Source organism: Puntigrus tetrazona, chromosome 19, assembly GCF_018831695.1.
Source record: "Puntigrus tetrazona isolate hp1 chromosome 19, ASM1883169v1, whole genome shotgun sequence".
Lineage (NCBI taxonomy): Eukaryota > Metazoa > Chordata > Actinopteri > Cypriniformes > Cyprinidae > Puntigrus > Puntigrus tetrazona.
The window spans coordinates 11,505,275-11,523,180 of record NC_056717.1 but is presented as its reverse complement, the minus strand read 5'-3'; the positions used below and the strand labels follow the sequence as shown (position 1 = coordinate 11,523,180).

Sequence of the window (17,906 nt, the reverse complement as noted above, 5' to 3'; positions counted from 1 at the left end):
TGAACGAGCGACACGGACACGAGATCCCACAAAAGACGTTTTTCGATGAAAGAAAGTTCCTATCCCAGGGGCCGTCGAGGGTGACAAATGAGGCCAAAGTCTGAGAAGCTGCACATCGTTACACGGCGATCTTGCAGAACTTAGCTCTTCTCCGGTCGGTTTCTTTCCAGCACTGCTTTTGGTGTGAATTCCAGTTTGTCCTTCAGGCTGAGGACCTGTGTGCTGTCCCGACCGGTCAGTTCCTCTAATTTCCTATCCTCCCGTAGCTCTGCAATGCCCCTCTCCTCTCCCGGGGCATTGGGAGTTCCCCGGATGAACCACTCAAGGTGGTATCCAACAGCTCCCACCACAAAGGCCACCGGGAAGGTCACGTAGGGCGCGTAAGCGCGCATGGCAGTCCAGATCACCGGCCACATGGCTGCATGAACCTGAAAAAGCCAGTCCAAGTTCTTGAAAGTTATTCATCTTTGGCAAAGCTTACAACATCGCCTTATTATCACGTTATACTGTGTTAATCGGCAACGAATGAAAGGATTACATACAAACGCATGCTTTCAAAGAGTCAAAGATACAGTACGTATTGAAATATTGCTTGTATTGGGCAAAAGGAACTGAATGAGAGTGGCGTTATGTTAACGTGTCCAAATGTGTTTACGAAACATAACTTGAGTATTAAAGCATGACCGTTACAAGGGTACCGGTGTCGACGCTTGAGGTATTAACGTTAAATGGCGCAAAAATAAATGCATTTATTCAACGCGTTTATATATGATCCTGAAAGCGGAGAGATCCGCCGACAAAGCAGTGCGCAGTATTTCATAAATTCATTAAAACGTTCTCGCGCGGGCTTATAAAATCGCACGACTCCACATACCTCTGCGTCCAGGCCATTCAACTTCCTACCTTTCTGCGTCACCGCAAGCAGCAATTTGATTGGCTGTTTCCGTACGTCAGAATGACGTTTTCAAGTCTCGTTCGTTCAGGGAGGGAAGAGTTCTGTACAGGATGTCCTGTTTAAGCAAGCCTGACACCTAGTGACCAGCGTGGAAACATACTGGGAGCGTTTGTCCTGAAGCTCATTTTTGAGCACCCAGGTGAAAAAACAAGTCCACCTGTAATTCACATATAATGTATCAAAGCGCTCTATTTTCGCGCGCTAATTCTGTACTTAATATACTAGACACAATTTTTTTAGGTCTTCTTAAGATAGACTAAAGATCATCTAAGCGTATTCAACTGTGCTATTTTGAGACCCCATGACTAGGAACTAAAATGCACTTTTTAACATCTATCGTAACATGCTATAATGCATTTAGTTACTATTGTATAAATATGGTTTTAAGTGCGCTACAAGTGTAAAAACTAAATCTTTCACTCTCTACGAATCTTACGTTTATCTTAAGAATCATTTTTAAGATATTAAGTACAAAATTTGTGCACAAAATAGAGCACTTTAATTACATTACGGAAGTAGTACATATATGGTATTACACTCAATTTAGACGAGGTATTTTTTTTAAATGACAACATTTATTAAAAATGTAAAAAAGGAAAAAAAAAAACAACTGAATTACTTTACATTGTTTAATCGCAAGCAAATATATATATATTAAGGAAAGGTTATAAAGGTTAGGAGAGCATAAATATCATATTAAAAAAAAAGCAGAAAGCAATTTCCTTGGGAAGGGAAACCTAAACATATTTTCAATTCAAGCATTTACGATCAGATCAGAAATTTTTTGCAAACATTTAAAGTAAAGAAATGTTTATTCTGACAAAGAAAATCAAATATAATTATACTTCTATGACATACCCCCACTGAGTAGTAAATAGTGCTGATTGCATAGCTAATGTCATTTTATTCACATGTACCACTAATATTTTTGGCATCGGTTTAGTCTTGAATAAACGGCTGCGTTACAGACAACCACATCACAATGGGAGTCTTTTGCGGCGAGTGCTTTAATTGGCTAACTGGCGATGCTTGATAAGCATAGTTTTCAGATAAATGGTCAAATCAGGGTAAGCTGCAATGAAAGGCACTGTCATGCTGTACATCCAGACTCAGATCATCTTCTGGATTCCTGATGCAGTCCTTCACATGAGTCTGCTGATGGCACCAGAAAGGAAGTCTTCGTAATTCATCCTCACGTTGCCGGTCATGGCGGTGTCTTTCTCGCGAAATGCTTGGGTCATGCTTTGAAGCTGCGTGCACACCTGAATGAAGCGATCCAGCTGGAGAACCCCGTTCACACCACGAGCGGTTGAGTAACGGTTCACCAGCTCCTGAATGAACTGAGGACTCAGATTGTAGCCCATCTGAGATAATGCTGGGAAATAAGAAAAACATCACTGGTTTTGTTTTTTGTTGTTTTCAAGAAATTTCTTATGCTCACCAAGGCTGAATATCTGCTAAAAATACAAAATAAAAAAGGTGAAAAATATGCTGAAATATTATTTACATTTGAATTACTTTTTTTTCTATATTTTGTTTTAAATTTTTATTCATTTCTGTCATGCAAAGCTATAAACTAATACTCTAGTTTTATGCGTCACGTGATCCTTTAGAAATCATACTAATATGCTAATTTTCTTTTTGCATTTTCAATGATGGAAATAGCTGCCATTTTTTTGTGGAAGAAACCATGATCCCATATTCAGTCAGTATTCTTTGATGAAAAAAAAAAAGAAAGTTTAAATAAACAGCATTTATTTGAAACCGAAACCTTTTGTAACAGTATAAATTTCACTTTTTAAAAAAATAATGAATCCATGCTTATTAAAACTACATTAATTTCTTTAAATAACTAAACAAAACCCAGGAAAAGCTTCCCTCTGGTTTCACATAAACTATGTTTTCCACTCTATGTCACTCACCAGTAATCAGCCATGCACTTTCAGGCCTATTCATATCTTTATAATGAATTCAACTATTGTTTCAGATGAAATTTTGGTCTGACGGTTACTTTTTTTTTTTTACACAAAACCAATGAGTATAAAAAAGACACTGCAGGATAAAAGCTACAGTTTTTGAGGTTATTTTAAGAGCAATCGTTCATGATGTCTCAATTAAATCAGCCCTACAAATAATGCCATATTATTAGATGAGAAACAAACTCACAAGCTCGGCAACGGTCTTTTTCTTGCTCCTTTGACTGCTACATCATGTGTGTGTGTGTGTGTCACTAAACTATTTCAGTTTTTTTGCTTTTTCTTCGTTTTTATTTATTTTGTTTTTCTGACAATCTGACCAATTCCTATTATTTGTAATCTATTGTGCAAATTCCTGGAACCATGAGCACGAAACATCTCTTTTTGCAATTTTTTAAGTGATTAGGATAAGCGGTTTGCTACACGAATCAATTAATCATGATTTGAGGACAAACATATCAATGTATGTGAGCTGATCAAAACTGTGATAACCACATTGACCGGGTTTTGCTATAGAACAGCAAGAGCACAAAAGTAACACTGGAGCTAAGCAACAAATGTGAAAACGATACATTTTTGCAGGCAAATAAAACATGAAACTAAGAGTTTTGTTTTTTTCCTCAAGAACCACAACAACGTGTGTCGTTTCTATCAAGTCATAAGTAATTTAAAGTCATTTTTATATTATCCAGAATTAATGTGGAGAAACAGTACTGCTTAAAAGTTTTGGGTTTTACATTATCGCAATGAATAAATAAATGCCAAATGCATGCTGTTCTTCTGAATTTTCTATTCATCAAAGAATACTGAAAAAAATCACGACTTCTACAAAAAATATAAAGCAGCAAGACAGAAAGCATTATTTCTGAAGAATCGTATGATACTGAAAAAATACACTAAAATTAAGTAAAATCAAATACACTTGATAAAATTCCTTAATATTTTTTTCTTAATATTTTTTACTTTTTGTTTGTCAGAAATATGATATATATATATATATATATATATATATATATATATATATATATATATATATATATATATATATATATATATATACACACACATTGTATTTTACATAAAATGCAACATACAGTTAATGGAGTGGCAAGAAATATTTATGGCCAGTGAATTTGTCTCACCACTGTCAAACAAGTACATATTGTAACCTGAATACAGCAAGGGAACTTAGTGAATGTTGTCGTAACAGTGTGAACATGTGACCTTTACTGCAAATGTGTTATATCTTGGGTCCGTCTCTTGACCTCTAGTCTACTCACCCTGGTGCATCTCATTGCTGTTAATAGATCCGGATCGGTCACGGTCGAACTGTTGGAATACCGCCCTCCACTGCTGCAGAAACATCCACAGCGCAGAGAAACCAAATACATCTACACGTCCCGTTTTGGTTTTGTCAAACATATCTGCAAATGAAAACAAAGCACTGAGTCTTGCTTCAGCTTCCTTGGGCACTTGAGAACTAATCAAATGAATGCATTGTTTAAGTGACACAGCAGCATTCTGTTATTTAGTGAAATAGAGATACAAGCATCCATTTGAAAATACGTTGTTGTCAGGAGGGTTGTGTTAACAATGGCAGCACTCACTGAGCATCATCATGCAGGTTTCGTCATTGAATAAGGAGTTGTTGGAGTTCATGAGTGCTTGCTTCAGTTCTTTTGCATTAATGTAGCCACTACGATCTGTATCCACAGATGAAAACCACTGGTAGGCCTCGGGGTTCACACCGGGTGGAATGTTACCTAGAACATGAAAACAGACTGCATTAATGAGTTGGATGCAAATGTATGTCTTTACTTCTGTTGATATGAGATGATTCAGTCAGTTCAAAACAAATCATTTAACCATAGTTAACCACAGGTCTAATTAGTATTTAGAAATGAAACCATGTCAACCTTAAACAGTGGAACGATTGTCTTTACAGACCAAAATATTTAAAGGCAGATAGTTACATTCAAAAACATGAACATATACATGTATACATATTTATTTTTTTGCATAACTAAATTGTTCAATACAGTATTTAGTACAACTACGTCAGAAGCAACTAATTAAACTACAGAAAAAAAATAAGAGCAATCGGATACTTAAAAAAATTACTTTGAAAAAGTTAGAGCTGATTCAAAGTACTGATGTAAACTATAATATATTAATTTATCAATTTTTTTAGCTTTTAGTTTTAGCTATTTTAGTACTTCAACTGAAACTAAAAGAAAATTTGACAGTTAATGTTTATTTTAAATCTCTTTTATGGTTTTTACTTTTGGTTAACGATAATAACCCTTGTGTATACAGCCGGGATTGAATTAGCTAATATATATTGACATGTGGCTTCCTCTACGTCGAATGGAGCGTTTTTTAGACACAGCGTGCACATAAACGCGCGAAAGATAGTTGCGAAATGACAGCGAGATGATGGTGATGAAAAGTACAAGCAGTGCTACAGGTCAGTTTCGAAGAACATGCTGGAAATGGGTTCAATGTGAACAAGCGCGGGCTGTCGGCGAAGTGTCGCCTCGATCCCAAGAGGGACGAGAATAAGTTGTGCAATTTGTTGAAGCGCAGACGGTCACTGTATCCCTTGGGAGGGATAAGCACTGTTCAGAGGACAGCCTTTGAATCTGACAGCCTTTCCCACAGGACATTACAGAATACTTACCGACATAAACGCGGAGGGACACACAGACGCCAACCCCTTCGTTCAGAATTACCACACTCATCACTCTAATTCTCCCGCGGGCATATTCTGCACGGGATCAGTACAAGCTGCTTCTGCCATCCTGCGGCGTATCAGCATCAGTCACCGAATGAGGGGCGCATGACACAGCTGCAGCGCAGGAGGATCAAGGACCTTGTCTGCAGCACCTTCATAAATTTCTATCTTTCGTATTTTATTCACAGCCCTCGGCCACTGCGCGCCTGATGGAACGGCAGCGGCTCACGCTGTCTTAGCTGCCAACCCTGACACCCAGACATCATCAGTCAAACCAGCCCGAAGGTGCTGACTACCAGTCCTCTGACCATGTGGAAAAATTTACCTGCTGGACCGACATCTATTACGATGCGTGAGCAGATGTATGAAGTTGTGGAAAACATTTTGATTAAAAAAAAAAAAAAAAAAACACACCTGTCAAACACCTTTCCTATTCTACCTCTACTTTCCAAATACACAATCACATTCCCATGAGATGACATTCATTTGCTTTATTACATAAATAAAACATTTTAACAGTACACTGCTGCCCTAAAATGTATTTTGATACTTAAAATCAAATCTAGAAATTTCTTACACATTTTGTTGCATTTTTTCCAATGCCGCTTAGGGTAGCTTTATTTATTTCTTTATTTTTAATTCCATTTAGTGATTACATACATAAAGGTTTGTCATACATCTAAAAATACTTAAACACTTAAAATAAACTAACACACACACACACACACACACACTTAGCCTATATTTACACTCAATATGATACTCAGCCAAGTGAAAACAAAACAGGCCTACGCCTCTGACCTGCAGGTGCCTGCTGACTATACGGTCCTCCCTGAGGTTGTCCATAGCCTCCGTAAGGACCACCTGGAGCTTGGCCCCCACCGTACGGTCCTCTTGGACCAGGCTGACCATAAGACCCGTATGGAGCCCCTCCACCATACTGTTGACCTGGAGGGGCACCACCATAAGGTGAACCATACTGTCCAACAGCGGGACCACCTCCATACGGTGCCCCTGGAGGCGGGTGGTGTCGGGGAGCGCCCGGTCCCGGATAACCCTTTAAAAACAAGTAATGAAAAGTGTGGATTGCAACAGACAGGAGTAACTTAAAAAGCTGAACTGCACTGAAACACCAACAGAGAAGCAGATGTGGTTAAATGGCATAAACAAAAGCAAATATACCACACAAAAAATAATTGAAAGTTGAAAGCGTTTACCAAAAAAATTTAATTCTGTCACCATTTACTTGTCCTCACGTCTTTATTTTTAAAATTATATTGATTTTTATTTATTATTTAGAATATTAATACAGAACATACTGTAGACAGAATTATGTATTTAATCAAGATGCACTTGCACAATTTTTTTCTTCCATTCAATGAAGTGATTGGAGACTGTATCGTCTCCTCTTTTGTTTCACGAAGGTTTGTAAAACAACATGATACTTTTAAAGTCAGACTTTTATTATTATTGTATTGTATTGTAATTTTACACCAGTAGATACCGCTTGAAACAACGGGGTGAAAGATTTTATGGTAAAGGGTAGGGTACATCTAAATGACACGTCTCTATGTCGTATCTTTGTTGTATGACATTATGTAAAATAAAGATGTACGACATATGGTCTTTTAATACATTATAAAGCGTAACTGAACAGCACTCTCTCATTATACATACAATGTTTCACGTTAGCTACCGAGCTAACCGACTAGCCTGAAAAGGCGTTCAACAAAGTTTACACATAGAATCATGATAATGAATCACAGTTTCCCTGTACACGAACAGTACAAGTTTATACCGCAACACAGATGTGGGAAAATCATATAGACATACAAAAAACGTTTAAAAGCAAAATATCTAAACCCGGAAGACAGACTTTACCTGTCCGTATTGATAACTCATTCCGCGGAGAATCTTCGGCAAATGGAGCGATTCTGTTGTTTTTATTAAGACCCGCCCCCTGAAGCTGATTGGTGCGTTTTCACGTTTGTCAAAAGGCTGCCTGTTTGACTGGTTAAAACGTGGAAAATTGCTCTTATGAGTCACTCTGTTGATGTGGAAAGTTTTGTTTTATAAACCATATTTGGAGGATGATGGAGTTGTTGTATTGTGGTAAGAACGATATTTATGACATTGTTAATGGGTGGTTGAGGATGTGGATGATGTAACATTTTGTCTCTAAACATGAGAGACCGGGGCTTTTTTTTTTTTTTTTTTTTTTTTTTTACTTTATTGTCCATATCTGAACAGACACGTACTGAATAGTGTACAAAAACTGAACATTTCTATCGTTACTGGAAAGAGAGAGAATGACACTAAGGTCCTGTGACATTCTGTGGTATTCCAAAAGTTATTATTGTTATCATCAGTGTTGGACACTTTACTTACAAAAAAAAAAGAAAGTAGTTATAGTTAGTCACTTCTCATAAGTAGTAACTGAATTAGAAACTGATTTACATCACTAGAGCTAATTACCAGGGAAAATAACTATTTAAATGTGTCAAATAGCTTAGATGTCCCGAATATAAATATGTTAAATTAACAAAAAGGACGCTAAATAGAATAAATAAAACACACTAATCTACATTATTTTAATGTTTCTGTGAGATACGCCTGTCCAATTCAATATATTATTATAAATATTATCAACTCTATAGCATTATAATATGATATTTAAATTTAGCATTAAAAATGATAGATTTAGCAATTAGGCTAGTAAAAAAAACATATTTAATGACTAAGCTTAGTCATCAAATATGTTTTTTTTTTACTAGCCTTCTTTAGGACTGGTGGTATTGCTTGTTTGTCAATTAGCGTTTCTATAAAAAAAAAAAAAAAAAAACGAAAATAAAAATAATTATGATAAACAAACAAAATTGTAATTACGAATACTACTAATAACAATACAAACGGATTAGGAATAATGAGCTGCTGGGTTCATGAATATTAATCTTGCGTTCGCTCAAATTGATTTGCTGAAATTAAAACGGCAGTAGGTGAGCGCCGGCTAGTAAGCTTTAGTCCCGGCCAAAGCAGGCAAACAGATGTCATCAGAGAAAAGCCGAGGTGTGTTTGATTTAAAGCGACGCCGCAGCGATCGATAGGTGCGTGACATCAAAGTACCGCGAGAACGTTTGACAGCTGATGGTTCCATATGGCCGTATATAAACGCTCTCGCGGTACTTTGATGTCACGCGGCGATCGGTGGATCAGCGCCGCTTTAAATCGAACACACCTCCGTTGTTTCGAAGGGATGGGACGTTTTCATATTTGGATTAAAGATTACGAAGGCAAGCATTTTTTTAATAGATCGATTTGCACGGATGTGCTGTTCACCACAAAAATGTGAGCTAACCGGGGTATTTCTGTTTTTAATTAAACGCCGTCGGCTTGGGTATTAACAGCGAAAAACGCTGACGATATTTGCTAAACGAATGCTGGCTGTAATGCTGCAGTGAATACAGTAACAGGTAATTAAGTAGCCTACACACTTGACTAGTTGCCTTATCAACACTTTTGAAGTTTCCATGACATTAATGCAATCTGAAGTAATTCATTTCACGAATTTGAACGACAAACCACAAGAAACAGGTGAATAAAGACTTGTTATTTCAAGAAATGTAATGCATTTTGTCCCATTTATTTTTTCTCATGTTCCGTGAGAGCGGAGTCTCGTGTTTTCTTCATCTGTTTTTCTGAATGTTTCTTCACCTATTTGCTGTATAATTGTGTGTTGTGACTATGGTCATCCCAATCACAGACCCCTGGTTGCAATATCCTTTTTCGTCACAATCCAAAACTAGTTTTATTTGAAAATAATGTATTTATTTAATTCACAGTATGTTTTTGTATATTCAATTAGATTAGATATAATTTTACATTTTGGTCGTTACAACATTCTCACCAGATTTTATAGGGCATTTTGTCACGTTTCACTTCCATTCCTTTGGGGTTAATAAAGAAAAAAAGTATACATTATAATAAAAAAAAAAAAATCACATTTGTAGACAAAATCTAAACACTGAACTACATCTGTATTTACAAAAACTCCTGCTCAAAGAGTGCATGTCGCTGTGGTTTCAGGTGGGTGAGACCCTCGGACCAACCCCTCTATAGCGTTCTTTCTGTTTGCACAGGCCCTTCAAAACTTTCTTGGTAATGAGGTATAGTATCTCACAGATGCACAAAAATATACACATAGCAGAGGTGACCACCATAAACCAGGTAAAGATTTTCTTCTCTGTAGGACGGGAGTTATAGCAGTTCACCGTATTTGGACAAGGTTCCTCAGAGCATTTGACGACTCTTGGCATGTTGAAATCATAAACGAGGTGCAGAATATAGAGAAAGCCCACATCAAAGCCGGCCTTGAACACGAGGCTGAGTATGTAGGTGTACCACAGGGCTCCACGCTTCTTCCCTGGATCGGCGTACAGTGGGGTACCCTTGTGGGCAGAGTACCTCCTATTCTTTATTTCACGATACTTGGCGTGAGCCACCACCAGCAGAGACGGGCAAGTGACAAAGATCATCTGAAGAGCCCAAAGACGGACGTGCGAGATGGGGAAGAACTGATCGTAGCAGACGTGAGTACAGCCTATCTGGGTGGTGTCGCAGATGAATTCTAGATGCTCGTCAGACCACACCTGCTGAACAGCCACCACAAACACCAGGATACGGAAGATAAACACTACGATTAGCCAGAGGCGGCTAACCATGGTGGAGTACTTGTTTACCCCACCAATCAGGAGTTCTAGGTGCAACCAGTTCATGTCCGCCACCACAAACAGACGTCTCTTTTATACCAGGCAAATCCTAAAAAAAAGATATTATAATGGCATCACATGAATACTATATAAAAGCAGTTACTATATAAAAGCAGCTTTAAGATGCTAAGCTGTTTTTGGAGGCTTTTATTTTTTGTTTTGATTCAGGCAGTGCCCAATATCAACAAACTATTTTATCTGCCCACCTAATTACACGCATTAATAAATAAAGGCAAGTTAATTATTTGCTGTACGTTTGTATTCAGCTTTCACACTTGTACACTTATCATTATAAAGTGTCTTTTTACAACATTGTCAAGCCACTATCGACTAACCAAATGAAATTACTGACAGTTCACTTGTCTTTTTGCTACAAATTTTTGCTGTGGTATATCGAAGAAGTGTTCTTTAAATAGTAAAGCACCATTTTTGTGAATCCTAAAAATGATACTTTAACTCAAAATAATTTATTTAATGCAAAAAAAATAATAATAATAATAATAATAATAAAAAAGCACAGCATAATTGAAAAAGGAATTTAAAAAAACTCTGGCAAAGTGAAAGTGAAAGCTCAGGCAAAAAGAAAGATGTTTTTACCAATGTAATAAAAAATGCTAAGATTAGTATACCTTGAAACATTTACCATTAGAAAGTGTTGTTTTACTTTTAGCATTGTGTTTAGAACACTGTGAAGCTACATTTGACTAATCTAATCAAATTAGACATTAAAATGGTTTACATAATGTGTTACACTTTTATACCGTGTTCTTGACGAATAACCACAATAAATAAATTAAATTAAAACCATTTAAATGTTGCATATATTCCCATCTTAATTTAAAGTTTAACGTAGCTGTAACTAATTAAACAAATAAGTCAGCATTCGTTTTTTTTCTTATTTGTTATTCTTTCTATTTACTGATTTGAGTCTTGATTCATATCATAGTAACAACTATTTAAAAACAGTGTCTTTAGTTTAAGCAAATATAAATCACGCATGTCCTTACCTTTTTGTGATTTGTAAGAGGTATGAGGCTTTTGTACTTGACAAGAAGTGTCTGACTCTTTAGACTGGAAGGCAGTGCCAATATATATCTATGTACTGTACAGGAATTCTTGTTCAGGTCAGTGTTTTTGTATGTTCTCTCCTGACTATGACAAGTGTTTCTTTCCCAAAAAAGCTTTGTTTTTCTAGGAGATGCTAAGTTTCATAACATATATATTTTGCATTGGACATTTGGGATGCCATATTTATGGTGCATATGGAATAAAGTCTTTTTTTTACATTTTAACGAAGAAGCAAAAAAGCACAGCGGAATTGGAAAGAGGGATCAAAATCAAAACAAACGAGCCAAAGTAAAATGATTTCCAGCAAGATTGGTTGATTAATTACCAGAAAAGCTTGTCAATGTTAATCGGGAAAATAAGATGTTTTTACTAATGTGATTTAAAAGTGCAAAAACGGGTACACCTTGCCAAATAAATAATCTGCCCATTTTCATTTAGTGTGGATTGATTTTTTGTAAGATGCAACATGCAGCACTGAAATGCATTGGATGTTGTTAACAGAAACAGTTCCTGTAGCCAAAACGCAAATAAATAGACAATAAAACTTTTAAATATAAGTGCATGATGTTGTCTTGAATTCATACATGTATATTTAAAAACGACAAAACAAAACCAACAACATGTATCATTTCCTCATTCCTTGCCTTTTTATAAATGAAAATGGTTATACATTCTCTCATGCACTGGTTTTCTTGTGACACATTCAAGAGTCATGTGGGTGAATCTGGACAAGTTGAGACAAGTTGAGCAACATTAAAGATCAGGGCACTAAAGGAGGTCATCGTCCATCATAAAGGAGGGGTGGTGGGGTGGTGGTGTGCTGTTTCGTGCATTCAGAGATGTGTACACTGTTACAGAGTTGGATTCTCAAGCTATGCATGGAAAACAATTTTGACATATGACCGAGTATGATGTAGTCGCGGATTGAACATATATGGGCATTTCCCCCGGAAGCACACGCCTGAGCAGACATAGACCAGAGAGAACAAGATCGCTCTCGCCAATGGCTTCACTCGGTTGCACCACACGGGCCTCGCTTGGGAAGAATGTCTCTAAACAAATGTGTTTTTGGGTTGTAAAGAAAAGATAACATTTTTAAGCTTTCCAAAAGGTCCCAGCGTTACTTGAATAGCGTATGCACTTTACAGAGGAAGCGAAGGAGTTTCATAAGTTTGTTTATTTGACATTTAAAAAAACTAGGCCCAGTTTGACGCTGTATTTGCACATTGTTTGATACTGAAAGATTGCGCTGTCCCAGCAATAAAAAAATCCCGGTCATGATTCAGAACTGCAGGCGGGAAATGAAACCACATTAAGTCTGTTTTTTGTTAGTGATTGGTGCTCAAATGCTCGTTATTCTTTAGCTCCGCCCAGTCGGCACGCCTTTTTTTCTGAGAGAATTGTAAAGCTGTACCTTCAATTTATAATTATGATAAAACGACTTTTTGGAGATATGAAGGATGCAGTGCTACTCTATAGTCACTCAAGATTAACATGAGATTGAGTGAAACTGTGTGTTATGCCCCCTTTAAAGACGTGACAACTTTGTGCACTTACTATCATAAAAGGTCAGATCAGGAAACCTTTGTTATGGAGAACATACGGTTTACATATTTTGAATACGCATCTGAATTGAATCAGGATATCTGTGACTCTTCAACAAAACACTGGCCAGTTTACTTAATTATATACGTTTAATAAATGTAAATCTTGTCAGATTCCTGTGAATTGCAACTGTGATATTTCGAAATAAAATATGGACAGATATGGAGTACTTATTGCTGATTTATGTACTATTAAATACTAAGGACAAACACAGCATAAACAAGGACAAACACAGTATACAGGACAAATAGCCTAGGACACTCTTGCTTTTGAAAACATGATTTACGTAAACAATATTACAATAATACACACACACACACACACACAAAAAGCTAACCAAGTTCAGTGCAGTCCAGCTCTCTAGTGTCTTTTACCAGTATTTTGTGGATGAGCTCAGACTTAAGAGTAGCCCACTCTAATGACTTATCATTTTCCATTTAAATGATTATTTACCAGAACAAAATCGTACCATTGAAATATCTATATTATTACCAAGATCTGCTGTGTCTTATCGGTGTTCATTGTGCTAGATTGAGTCTGACCATAAGTACACCGGTTCTCAGTCCTTCTCCCCAGTTGCCGCCTTCGCCTTTTTAAAGTTGCTGAGATTCTGGTTTGATGAAGCTGTAGGATCCACCCTTATGTAATTGGGCTTTGCCATAAGTTCCTGCTGTTTGCGCAGATACTTGCGAACTTTTTTGATCACCAGATAGAATATCTCACAGATACACATGAAGATGCACACCGAAGAAGTGACCACCATGAAGAGAGTGAAGATTTTCTTCTCTGTAGGACGTGAGATGTAACAGTCCACTGTATTTGGACAAGGATCCACAGTGCATTTGGTGACGTTTGGCATGTCGAATTTATAAACGACGTACAAAATGTAGAGGAAGCCTGCATCAAAGCCAGCTTTAAACACCAGGCTGAGTATGTAGGTGTACCACAGCCCTCCGCGTTTTTTCCCTGGGTTGGCGTACAGGTGTTCGCCCTCGTGGACTCCTGTGTACCTTTGATCCTTCATTTCACGATACTTGACGTGAGCGACCACCATGAGAGACGGGCAAGTGACAAAAATGATCTGGAGGGCCCACAGACGGATGTGGGAGATGGGGAAAAAGTTGTCATAGCAAACGTTAGCGCAACCCGGCTGGGCGGTGTTGCAGATGAAGTCTTTTTGTTCATCGTTCCACACCTGCTGAACAGCCACCACAAACACCAGGATCCGGAAGACAAACACCACAGAGAGCCAGACACGGCCAAAGACTGTAGAGTATTGGCTAACCCCACCAAGCAAGACCTTCAAGGACAACCAGTTCATGTCTGCCACCCCAAACAGATGTCTTACTCATACCAGGATGTTAATCCTAAAAAAAAAAAAAATTAATTCAGTGGCAGTATCTGGGACAGGAATGCCCAATAATCATATCGGTTTTAGAAGTGCGTGTAAAGGTCATCTTTATAAACCATAATAAATAAATTCTGGTTAATGTAATATTTTGGAAAAATATTAAAATGAATATCCATGTCATGCTTTAAAACAAGTAGTATTTAGTTTTGCAAATAATAATTATGGAATATTACATATTACATATCGGTGCATCTAATCTCGAACCAGGCTTGACTGCCTTAATGCAGATTTCAAATGTAATGAAAGCAAATTTGATGGTTTGATGAAGTTATTGAATGGTGAGAAATAGTATGTAAAACAAAAACATTTATATTATCTTTACTTTTATAAATTAAAGCTCTAACTCAAAAATTCCAAAATTTCCCTGCCTTGTACTTTTGGTTTCTTGTTCTATCGTTTTCATTATACGAGGTCTCTTTTGTTCAGAATCACAATGGCCTCTTGGCAACACCGCTGTTTATCTTTTTGAGGATCATGGAGCAATAAATAACTTTAAAAAATAATTAGCTATTTTATATGTGCGTGGGTGGGTGCCTTCTTCTTGAGACGCTTTCTTTTTCTTAAACTTTGTCAAAGCTTTTATGGCGTCACATGTTGATGCCTTGTCAGGAAAGCGCAAAATAAACTGTAAGCGTAGCCAGTGCTAATCTATTTCAGTTCTACTTAGTTTTTATCTGTTCAGAGTCTTTTACAGTGGTCAATCAGTCTGTTTTCATTAAAAGCGAGACATTTGCAGCTTGTAATTTGTAAAGGCTGGAATACACTACACGTTTTTATTCTTTTATTTATTTACAATCTAGAGAAGTTGATGCTATAATAAAAGTCACAGTCAGTCTGTAGATTTAAGCTGACAAATTTAGAAAATCGCACTGTTTAGCTCTGTCTATAAAACCATTCAGTCTGAGCATATGATTATATATTGAGCCGATGTGAGTTATTTTTGTATTATAGGTCTGCATGAATGTGTGGAACAGTACTGCGTTCAAAACATTATTAAGATGGTTACAGACCTTAAAATAGTTCTCATTGTTTCGGTTTCTTTTTGTTCCATTTGACGGATGATCTTTTTACAAAAAATTCCATAGAAATGTCACGATTTACCTGCGTATCTTACATGTACAATGTATCTTACGGTTTAAGTTAGAGTGTGAAGATCAAAAAAAATCGAACTAGTTTTTGTTGTCCTTGTTGTTTTTGCAGATATAAAATCATATGTCCTTACCTTTTTAGGATTCAGAGGCTTATAATGTGAGCTGTTAGTACTTCACTGGAATCACAAGGCAAAGCTCGGTCTTCGTTTGACAATCTAGAAAGACTTGATTTTGCTGTAAGGCTGTGTCAGATTACATCTATGACGACTCACCTGTGTTTACGTCAAATGAAGCCAAACGCGAGTGTTAAACTGAAACGAAATCCCATCATTTATCTTTACACTGTAGAGGATTTGATATTGTAAGTCGTTTCGGGCAACACTGGCACAGTAACAATAGTTTAATAAAGTTACCCAGACTGGTTTAAAACCAAACAAACTTCAATAGAAGATCACAGGACAGCATTTTTTTTGTTTATTTATAGGTGTGTGTACGGTATCTGTAGGTGTGTGTGGGTGTGTATGTCTTTGCTCGGTGCAATAACAGAAGCACTTTGCATGAAATAACATCTAGTAGTCTCTAGTATAGAAATGTAGAGTCGTCATCTTATATTGCTGCGTTAACTGAATTCTCATAAAGCCAGACTACATTTTCAATATTTTTTATTGGATATTTGACATGCCACATTTATGGTGTATCCTGAATAAAGTTGGCTATTCTTTCTTTACACCATCACACATAAAACTACCTATCGTCTAAAAAACACGGCAGAATCGGAGTGAATAAAATCAACACTAACAACCAGGAGCAGTCAAACCGAAAGTGTTTATGAGCTAGTGTTTTATTTATAAACCGCACTTAAACTAAAAACAGCATTCCTCCGAAGGGTGGATCGCTAAGTCAAGTCTTTCATGAGGAGATTCGGTATCATACGGCTGGAAATGAGTTAGCGCAGATATAAACATAGAAGAAGGAAGAGGACTGCGTCTAACAATGGACAAGGACAAAGTAGCTGAGGGTGCAGTGGGTTGAAGCTCTATTTCTTTCTGCAGGCTGGTGGTTCCATGGTTACAGTCTGGTGTGTATGTGGGTGAATATGCACGGATATTTGTCATGTTGCTTCTGCGAGGCTCTCCGAGAGTAATTGGATACAACTTTCACCTCCGTGCTGTCAAAAGGAGTTTGTTTTCAAATATAATGCCTCGGGCTGTCAGCTCGTCTACGCGGTACCCATCTGTGAGAGTTTGCATACAGATATATACAGCACTGCAAGTTCGTGTTTACCTATAACACGTAACAGCTTAGGCAGAACATATTTGCTGTGGTCCCCACTGATTTGGCATGTTTCTGTGTTTTTCCAAACTAGCTTGGCTTGATCTCCTTCCCACCTCTCTCTTGTCCAAATTTGCCCACAGTTGTGTTTAAATTGCTAACCTTGTAGAGGTTCTTTACCAGGCCGCTGGATAGACCCCAAGACCCGTGTGAAACATTTTAGATGAAACGTCTGACATTTTGAATACAGACCAGGATTTATGCCTTTTTATGACCTAGGTATAAACATTGTCAGCAAGTGCCCCAATGCCTGTTTCTCACAGTGATACATAAAACATGGAATTATAAATGCTGTATGACCCTGTATCCTATGCCCTCATTGACTGTGAACCTGACTCTCATTTACAAAAAATAAAAAGATTACATACATTCTCTAACCAAAGGTTCTCATTACACCAAATACTGTTACGTTCTGATTTACATTATTTTCAGTGGTGGTTCACTGTTTATTAAGTTATTAAGTTAAATGATAATTACATAATAGACTTTTTTATTGCTTATCAATAAATGTCCACCTCTTGATTATTGTTGACGCCTCTAGTAATTACATGTCTGATTATTAATTTACAACCTTTTTGGGGTCTATTTTATGATTGTTTGACAGTCGGTGATTGATGATTACAGTTGATGACTGTTTTTGAAAAAGCTGATATGCTCACTAAAGCTACATTTATTTGATTAGAATAAATAATCAAATAAATACATGCATATGTTATGTGAAAAAAAATAATAATCTGTTCAAATATAAGTAAAATTTAAACTGATCTGTATTTTTTTTGTAGATAAATAGAAGGAAACATGGTCCTTGAGAAATCATGCTTATTTTTATTCTTTTCTTTTTTCTTTGACGAATAGAAATTTCAAAAGAGCTAAATATATATATATATATATATATATATATATATATATATATATATATATATATATATATATATATATATATATATATAAATATATATATTTACTTA

General features: G+C 36.7%; 4 protein-coding genes and 1 long non-coding RNA gene across 6 annotated transcripts; 1 reads left to right on the top strand and 4 right to left on the bottom strand.

Annotated features, from left to right (window-relative positions):
- On the bottom strand, positions 1-952 carry LOC122323782 (small integral membrane protein 12). Its single transcript, XM_043217887.1, has 2 exons — positions 875-952; positions 1-428 (listed from the first exon to the last, which is right to left on the bottom strand). Exon 2 carries the CDS (start codon positions 414-416, stop codon positions 141-143), a length of 276 nt encoding a protein of 91 aa, XP_043073822.1. The 5' UTR covers positions 417-428; positions 875-952; the 3' UTR covers positions 1-140.
- Positions 953-1,944: 992 nt separating this feature from the next.
- On the bottom strand, positions 1,945-7,653 carry LOC122323767 (peflin). The gene is made up of 5 exons (XM_043217870.1): positions 7,547-7,653; positions 6,467-6,722; positions 4,539-4,694; positions 4,212-4,355; positions 1,945-2,330 (listed from the first exon to the last, which is right to left on the bottom strand). The coding sequence occupies exons 1-5, from the start codon at positions 7,565-7,567 to the stop codon at positions 2,098-2,100; spliced, it is 810 nt and encodes a 269-aa protein (XP_043073805.1). The 5' UTR covers positions 7,568-7,653; the 3' UTR covers positions 1,945-2,097.
- Positions 7,654-7,722: 69 nt separating this feature from the next.
- Positions 7,723-10,050, top strand: LOC122323791. 2 transcript variants are annotated; one of them, XR_006247063.1, is made up of 3 exons: positions 7,723-7,777; positions 9,749-9,828; positions 9,912-10,050. It is a non-coding gene; the product is annotated as an uncharacterized LOC122323791 (long non-coding RNA). The 2 variants fall into 2 exon arrangements; XR_006247062.1 differs by lacking the exon at positions 7,723-7,777 and adding an exon at positions 8,876-9,135.
- Positions 9,290-11,838, bottom strand: LOC122323771 (gap junction beta-4 protein-like). The gene is made up of 2 exons (XM_043217874.1): positions 11,439-11,838; positions 9,290-10,480 (listed from the first exon to the last, which is right to left on the bottom strand). Exon 2 carries the CDS (start codon positions 10,435-10,437, stop codon positions 9,745-9,747), a length of 693 nt encoding a protein of 230 aa, XP_043073809.1. The 5' UTR covers positions 10,438-10,480; positions 11,439-11,838; the 3' UTR covers positions 9,290-9,744.
- An 820-nt stretch (positions 11,839-12,658) lies between these two features.
- LOC122323768 (gap junction beta-4 protein-like) lies at positions 12,659-15,909 on the bottom strand. The gene is made up of 2 exons (XM_043217871.1): positions 15,738-15,909; positions 12,659-14,471 (listed from the first exon to the last, which is right to left on the bottom strand). The coding sequence occupies exon 2, from the start codon at positions 14,423-14,425 to the stop codon at positions 13,664-13,666; it is 762 nt and encodes a 253-aa protein (XP_043073806.1). The 5' UTR covers positions 14,426-14,471; positions 15,738-15,909; the 3' UTR covers positions 12,659-13,663.
- Between the last annotated feature and the right edge of the window lie 1,997 nt (positions 15,910-17,906).